The following is an 8,585-nucleotide window of genomic DNA, read 5'->3' as shown; positions in this document are numbered from 1 at the left end:
CCGAGATCCCACTTATCACAATTCCAAAGTGATGCAAATTCCTGACATCCATTGGAAATGGCAGAAGATAGCATTTCCGCAAACATCTGAAGGAATCCTGACCTCCTCCTCCTGTGTTACCTCGACCACCCTGAGGTCATGGTGTAACACTTCCTTCCAGTCCCAACGAAAATCCCAACTCTTGGAACGAAACTCCATCGTGCAGTTTCCACAAGCGTTGCACTGAACCCGACCTACTTGCCTCTCAAAAGCTGATCCGAATTTCTTGGGTCTCCACCCGAGATCCTCCACTAGATTCACCTGACCTGAACCTCTCTCATCAAGGTTCTCCCAATTACTTTCCGCCCTCGGATCTGGGATCCATATCATTCAGGGTCTCACACCCCGACGTGCTCACCAACTCAATCGTCACGGCTGAACTGCAATAGCTAGTGTAACCTCTACTCTAAACCGGCTACGAACCGCTCCCAAGACACAATCTCCAATCCCAAAGCGCAATAAATCGCACAATCAACCCTTGTCGCATGATACAAGAGATTGAAGGCAAACTCAAAACCCTGGAAGTCCTTCCGCTAACAGGCTCACCACCGGAGCCGAGACCAAACCCTGGTCCTACCCATGCGTGCTCATCCTCATCTTGGCAAAGCAGCTATCCTCACTATCAGAGCATAACCAAGAATTCCCCCCCCCCCATAAGTTTCTTAGATTTTCCAAGACTCTCACTGATTCGAGTATGGATCATGTGCTTTTAGTAGTACGGGCCCATACTACCTTCCACACCTATCCATACTTTCCTCAACAATCCTCCTGAATCCTCTAAGTCACCTACTCCACTGGTACACCAAATATCTGCTAAACAGCAACGCAATACCCACCAAAGCAACTCCTAGGCTTCCCCTAGGTTCCCAACTTCACCTGATCGTCCCACTAACTCACTGGAGCATACCCTAGGCTTTCCTAGGTTCCCAACCTCGCCCTGCCATCAACTGCTGAAGAACTCCCCATGATGCCAGCCATCCACCTCCTGGATATCGTCATATCCACTTAGTAGCTGACTCCTATCACTCAAGAGTTCGACAAAGCACAAAGCAAGCAGCATTCGTGTAGTAGTACTCCGATCCAAAGGACTATCATAGGACATTCAGCCCACATACCACAACTCGAGCTATCCACATCCATCCATCCTCACTGCCGGCTGCCTTATGCATGCAAATTGTACACAGAAAAGGAAACGAGCCAAATCAGCCATTCTAAGGCTATAAGATCCTAACCGTATACAATTTTTAAAACATACACTTAGCAATTATCAATACCAATAATCATTCTCATTCTAGCATGGCATCCAATATTCCCAAGGCTACAAGCACCACATATCAGGCCAATCTATTGCTGACTACTCAGCACTAGCATCCAAGTCTACCAGCTCCTACAACATATACATGCATATCCCCTAGCCCTAACTAGCATGCGATACACAGATTCGTAATCAAATCATAACAGATAACAAATGTGGGTATTCTAGGGAACTTACTTGAGCTCGGCTGATTGCATACACCACACCCTTTCTTTTCTTAGAAAACTTTTCCTTGAAAACATTTTTTTCCCTTTAAAAACTTTACAGATCCTCAGTTTGAGTTCAGACACACCCGAAAAATATGTCCGAATCCCTCAAACCAAGGCTATGATACCAACTTGTAACGACCCAAAAATCTAGGGTAAAAATTTCATTTTTAATATAACTCAACATTGATACCATTTATTTCAAACATCTCAAATCATCATTAAGTAAAACATTTATCAGAGTTTATCCCAAAATCATTCATTGCGAAAATCATAGGTGTGTGCACTGCGATCAATCCGAGCCCTTCGTTTCTAAATCGATGATACCTGAAACCAAAACTATAAACTGTAAGCACAAAGCTTAGTGAGTCCCCCAGAGCATACCCCACACACAATCCACATAACACATATCATATTAGCTATAAAAGCTATATCTACCACATACCACATATCATATTAGCTATACAAGCTATCTCAACCACATAAGCCATGCATACATAAACATATAAGGATGTCGTGGGCTCCCCCCAAGGTCTTACTCCAGGATGCCATGGGCTCCCCCACATGGTCTTACACCTAAGTGTCATGGGCTCCCCATGGTCTTTAGCTAGGAATGTCATGGGCTCCCCCACATGGTCTTATATCCAACTGCCACGGGCTCCCCCCGAGGTCTTCCATGCAAATCACATACATAATCAACTAGCATATCATATATCACAGTGGTATCTATCATGCTACCTAACACATACATAAACATATAAGGATGTCGTGGGCTCCCCCCAAGGTCTTCCTCCAGGATGTCATGGGCTCCCCCACATGGTCTTACACCTAAGTGCCATGGGCTCCCCCCATGGTCTTTAGCTAGGATTACCATGGGCTCCCCCACATGGTCTTATGTCCAACTGCCACGGGCTTCCCCCGGGGTCTTCCATGCAATAACATACATAGTCACTAGCATATCACTTAGCATAAAGCTAACTATCATACCACATATCTCTACTACAGCTAGTGTACCACATATCATAAAATGGGCCCGCCTTGGTGCCGTAGACCCATTGGTATGGTGAGAAGACCCACCTCGCACTGCAGAAGCTTTCCGCATGAATTCCTTAGCTGCTGCCCCCGCCAACTTCCTGAGCTGTCACTACCAATCAATATACCCAATTAGCAAGTGGGTCCCATACCATAATCCTTAATCCATGCATGGGGTAAAATGACCATTCTACCCCTGGCCCAGTATGATAAAAAACTAAGGCCCAATCCGAAAACAAAAGCCCGACATTATAATGTCCACAAGTCCTTTAATGGCCTAATTTCCAAATTGGGCCCAAACCCAATAGTCCACAAGGCCCAATTACCAAAAATTCCCTAAGACCCAATCAATGGCCCAATTTTCCAATTTGGGCTCAAAACCATAATGGGCCTCCACAAATAAATATCAACCCCAAAACCTAATGGCCCAATAGGGCCCAAACACATAGTCCAAAACCATAAAATCCATAAAGGCCCATGTATGGCCCAATTTTCCAAATTGGGCCCACACTCCTTATTGGGCCTTAACCTAAGATCCAATCTTTCAATTAGTCCATAACACAACCACTCTGATGGTCCATTAGGGACCAAGAATCTAGGCCCAAACAGATGGCCCCAACCCGAAGCCCAAAGTCCGAAATCCAACTTGGCTGAGTACGCAGGGCGTACTCAGCAGTACGCTGCGCGTACTCGCTAAATGGATTGTACGTTGCGCGTAGTGGCTTGTATGCCCAGCGTACTACCCTCTAGTCCCACTTCTGCCATTAAGCACTTAATGCTTTAAGTCATAAATCCAAACCACAGATCCCAGTCGCATATAATGTCTAAACCCATAAAGTCACTGACTTGGTGACTTTTCATGCCCCCCAACAAGACCAAATAGCATTCTACTTTCATGGAAATTGCTCAAACTCCAACATAGATGGTCTTAAACTCTAAAGGTGCCAACTTTATGGACCTTGAACCTCAGAAACACTAAGAGGGGTAACTCAAAGCTCCTGGAATGAAATTAAGACCACTAGATCTCATACTTGGGACCAAAATGAACAAAAACCCACAAATGGTGGATCTAAGAGATGAATGACCAAGTTCAAAGCTTTATACCATCATCGAGCTGAGAATGAGTCCCAACCGGATCCATAACCTCCTCCTTGGTTCCCATCTTTGCAACAAGCTCCATCTTCTTGAAAATGGGTCAAACATCCCAAAAATGGACTCCATAAGCTCAAAATGTCACCATGAAGGATATATGACGATTTCTAGGGTTTTAGAGGGTGGAGGCTGAAGATATTAGGGTTAGGTTATGATATAAGGAGCTTAAATAGGGTTATGATCTGACTGGAGTACGCCCAGCGTACTCCTGGGAACCTTCGCGACCATCTTGGTCAGTACGCCCAACGTACTCCAAGGTACGCCCCGCATACTGCCTTCTTCACTAGTACGCCCCGCGTACTCGGCTATCATTGAAAACCACGAGACTTCCGAAGGCCATAACTTCTTCGTTATAAACCCGATTCTAATGATCCTTATATCCACGGAAAGGTGACGAGAAGCCCTACACTTCTATCAACTCATACCTTCCTTAAGACCTTCCGAACAAAAGTGTATTTTCCACAAAAGCCCAAACTGCCACTTTACCGAAATACCCCTAGGCCTCAAAACACGAACCAAACACCTAGATCACTTGTAATACATCACCCGCACGCAAATGGGCCTAGATCTTACCTTCTAAAAAGCCATAATCCTTATAATGACCGACCTTCGGGCCACAGCCTCAGACTAGGAGTCAATTCGGAACAGGGCGTTACATTCTTGATCTTGATAAAAGTTATGATAAATTACTTTAAATATTAATGTTTTAGGATGTTGGTTTGGAACGAGAGTGAGGACAAAACTTTTCTTGATGCATGTATACATGAACTAACCACTAATGGTCGTGAGGGTTCTGGGCTTAAGGCAAGTTCATGGAAGACAATACGTGAAAAATTGATAAACGAACATGGTAAAGAGGTTGATCAAAAGCAAATGAAAAACCACTTTGGCTACTAAAAATAAATATATGTTGCTTGGGTAAAACTGAAAAACAAAACCGGCAATATATATGATCCTATAAAAAATAAATTTAATCTGACCGATGAACAATGGAAGGAAGAGGGGAAGGTAATACTTTTTATAACAAATACTAGTATGATTATTTTTATAACAAATCCTAATATTTATAAAAGTTGTAAACAGTTGAACAAGTTCGTGTTGTCATTGAAAACTGAATTCTTGTTGTTCCCTGATCTTTGCACCCAACTATTTGACGGCTCGACCTCAACGGGCTTTAAAAGTTAGGGGTCATCTTCTACACCCCCTCGTCCTGTAGAAGAGTTTAGTGCCCATGATTTTGATGATGATGTTCCAATGGAAACCTCAACACAACATGTAGGAGCAAGTGAAGAATTTTCGGGGCGTTCAAAAAATAAGGAAGTTGGTGGAAACAAAAGAGTTGGTGGAAAAAAAAGAGATGCAGGGTCATTACAAGTTGAGGAGGAGATTGTTAAGCTTGCAAGGTCGTTAGTGGAAAAAAAATGAAAGAATTGAAAAAAGTGAAATAGATAAGGATGTTGATGCATGTATGGAGAAATTGAACGAAATAGAATGGGGAAAAGAAGATGAAAGACACAAGACCGCTCTTTTGCTATTTGGTGAAAGTGCCAATGTTAGAAAAGTTTGGTTACGACTTTCGCATACTAGTTGTGAGTCGTGGCTGATGGGTTCGGGTAGGAAGTATGGTTACCTTTGATGATGTTTACTAGTTTTTTGTTGCATGACTTTTTCTTATTTGCATGACGTTTGGATGCTATGTTTGGTGACTTTATTGGATGTTACTTTGGATGATGTTTACTAATTTTTTGTTATATGACTTTTGTTACTTTGGATGATATGTTATTGGATATTGAATATGACTTTTTGTAAGTTGTAGTTTTTTGTTATATGACTTTTGTTACTTTGGATGATGTTTACTAGTTTTTTTGGTGCATGATTTTTTTTAATTTAACACGTTACCTAATTGTTTGTAACGGGTCAAGTATGGTTTCTAATGGTGAAGTTGTAGCTTTTCGTTTACTTGTGATTTATTGGTTGGGGTCAAACCGGCGCAGGCTAATCAGAATTCATAGAATTAGAGATAACAATTCAAGCGAGTATGCGTATACGCAAGATTTGATGTACGGAGACCCTACACAATGTTATGATATGATGTGTCTTACACAAGAGGCATTTGCATTATTATGCAACCATTTTACCCAAAAAAATTGGTTGCAAGCTAGTAGGACAATAAGCATTAAAGAGAAGATGGCTATGTTCTTACATGTTATAGGACATAATGAACATTTTCGCGCGTTTAAGGGAAGATTTCATCACTCCACACAAACGATTCATCAATGTTTTCACGAGGTCCTAATTGCAATGATGTGTTTTGCAAAAGAAATTATAGTACCAACAGCTCCTAATCCAACAAGACATAAATCGGAACGACATAGACGGTTAAAAGAGATTTTTTCCGGAGCAATAGGTGCATTAGATGGAACTCTTGTACATGCGGTTGTACCCGTTGATCAACAAACTCGTTATAAGGGAATAGGAAAAGGAGAATGTTTTCAAAATGTAATAGGAATTTGTGATTTTGATATGATATTCACCTTTGTTTGGGCTGGATGGGAGGGTATAGCACATGATTCAAGAGTTTTGAAAGAAGTTGCATTCAATTTGACTTCTGGATTTCCATTTCCTCCGCCAGGTTTGTAATCATTAAATAACTTTTATTATCTATCTTCTTTATATAATATGTGTCACACTCATTTGCAGATAAATATTACCTTTGTGATGCCGCATATACAAACACTCGTGGGTTTATGGCTCCATACCACAATACTAGGTATTGGTTAGCCGATTTTCGAAGAAGCAGACCTTTAACTAGAGAAGAAAGGTTCAATTATGCCCATGCACAACTTATAAATGTTATTGAGCGTGCTTATGGTGTATTGAAGCCGAGATTCCCAATCTTAAAACAAATGGCTCCTTATCCTTTTACAGTGCAAAGAGACATAGTCAGTGCTTGTGTCGCGGTCCATAATTTTATAAGAAAATACAATATAGAATATGACTTGTTTACAAATCTTGAGGAGAACACTAGGGTTACTCCTGATGTCCAAGGTGGGGGAATTGATAGAGAAAACATACAAGGCATAGAATAGGGTCCAGAAGCCATTCAATATATGGGTGTTTTGCGTGATCAGATTGCAAATCAACTACTTTCACCTACTTTACATTAAATTATTATGTTGTTTTAAATTTCATTATGTTTTTATTTGGATATTAAATGATTTATGTTTAATTTACATTTTGTATGACAATTTTTATTTGGATTTTTAAATGACTTGTGTGTAATTTACAATTTGTATGACAATCTGTATGTTTTTATAATTATTCAATAACGTCATCTATCACTATATACAACAGCAGGGTAAAATGGTCATTTTTCATCAGTCAGATGTACAATCAAACAGCATGATTTCTTACTCAGTCAGGATTTCTTACCCAGACAGACCTTTCCCAGCAGCACTTTCTCAGTCAGCTATCAAACGGGGCCTAAGATGTTTGTTTTTTCGAAGCGAAAATTCTTGAAGTGTATGGACCACCTCTGCAACCCTCTGCAGCAGAAGACGTGGACCAAACGACTGCAACCTGTAATAAGAAGCATGTTTGTTTTTTAACATCTGCAGACTGCTGCAAAAAAACTAAAATTTAAATAAACTAATTTTATAAACTTAAAATAATTATTCAACACCGACTACCTAAATAAATATTAATATTCATAACTTAGTCCGCTTTTCTTATAAACGTAATTCAAATTTTATACTCCAAAATCAAAGCATCAACATTCGATTACTAAAAATAAATATTAATATGCAACTAGCAAACTAAAAATTCATGTTCAATTTTATAGTATCGATATCAAATCACAAAAATCAAAAGTATGAAAGTGTAACTAGGTGGGTATGTTATCTCCTTTGGCGAGCTTTAGGATTTGATTATACAACTTGGCAATTTCTTGTGTTTGGACTCAATTTCTTTATGTTTCAAGTTCAACTTAAGGTATTCTTTCATCTCCTCGCGAAAAATAACCTACAAAGCAACAACAACCAAGTTTACGTCTAATTAACCATCAAGCCATATCATTCATTACTAATAATAACCAAGTTTACACCTAATTGGACATAAAAAAAACATTAGACTAACAACAACATACTTTCAACTTCAATAGAAAACTAGCAATAATTAATAGTATCGTACTTTCAACATGAAAAAAAGGTATAACAATTAATAGTAACATACTTTTAACTTCAAAAAAAAACATCATAAACAACTCAAAACAACAAGAACCAAGTTTAAACGTAATTAAACATCAAGACACCAACAAAAATTAAACAATAATACCATTTCAGCACAAAAATATGAGCATTTCAGCAAACATTTTAGTAAAGATTGACATTTCAGCAACACTTGAATCATGAATCAGAAAATAAAATGTAAGTTTAAAAAATCAGCATAACAGCAACATCAGCACACAAGCAAAACAAAAATCAGTAAAATTTATGAATCTTAAGCAAATAAGAAAATGGATTTAATGTTTATGGAATTTCAACAATCGATTTCAAAAACAGGTGTGTGAAAATCGATTTCATCAAACAAATACAACAATCGAGAAACAAGTCTGTGATAAAATCGATTTCATTTAAGCAAATCAGAAAATCGAGAAGGGTACCTGATGTGAATGTCAATATGAACAGGAGTGCTGACATGAACCATGAGAGTTGATGAAGGGATGAGGTTGACGATGGACGACGGGTTGATGCGATCAGAAGCTGACGACTAGAAGGGGAGAAGGAAAACGATCAAACAAAGGAAGAGTTTGGAGGAGCGTTGCTTTTGCGGGAGAGTCTCGT

The 8,585-nt window shown here is 39.6% G+C and overlaps 1 protein-coding gene across 1 annotated transcript; it reads left to right on the top strand.

Moving 5' to 3' along the window:
* Positions 1-5,667: 5,667 nt before the first annotated feature.
* LOC145112411 (uncharacterized) lies at positions 5,668-6,833 on the top strand. The gene is made up of 3 exons (XM_079048577.1): positions 5,668-6,243; positions 6,301-6,376; positions 6,445-6,833. Exons 1-3 carry the CDS (start codon positions 5,668-5,670, stop codon positions 6,831-6,833), a joined length of 1,041 nt encoding a protein of 346 aa, XP_078904703.1.
* The last annotated feature ends 1,752 nt before the right edge of the window (positions 6,834-8,585 follow it).

Source organism: Lactuca virosa, chromosome 1 (assembly GCF_052849685.1).
Source record: "Lactuca virosa cultivar CGN04683 chromosome 1, Lactuca_virosa_CGN04683_v6, whole genome shotgun sequence".
Lineage (NCBI taxonomy): Eukaryota > Viridiplantae > Streptophyta > Magnoliopsida > Asterales > Asteraceae > Lactuca > Lactuca virosa.
The sequence above is the reverse complement of the archived record's forward strand: the minus strand, read 5'-3'. Positions and strand labels throughout refer to the sequence as shown.

Coding starts and splice junctions, on each gene's coding strand:
- LOC145112411 (XM_079048577.1), top strand. CDS start 5,668: ATGGTTTCTAATGGTGAAGTTGTAGCTTTTCGTTTACTTGTGATTTAT. Junction 6,244..6,300: donor AAGGAGAATGTTTTCAAAAT/GTAATAGGAATT, acceptor GCTGGATGGGAG/GGTATAGCACATGATTCAAG. Junction 6,377..6,444: donor ATTTCCATTTCCTCCGCCAG/GTTTGTAATCAT, acceptor ACTCATTTGCAG/ATAAATATTACCTTTGTGAT.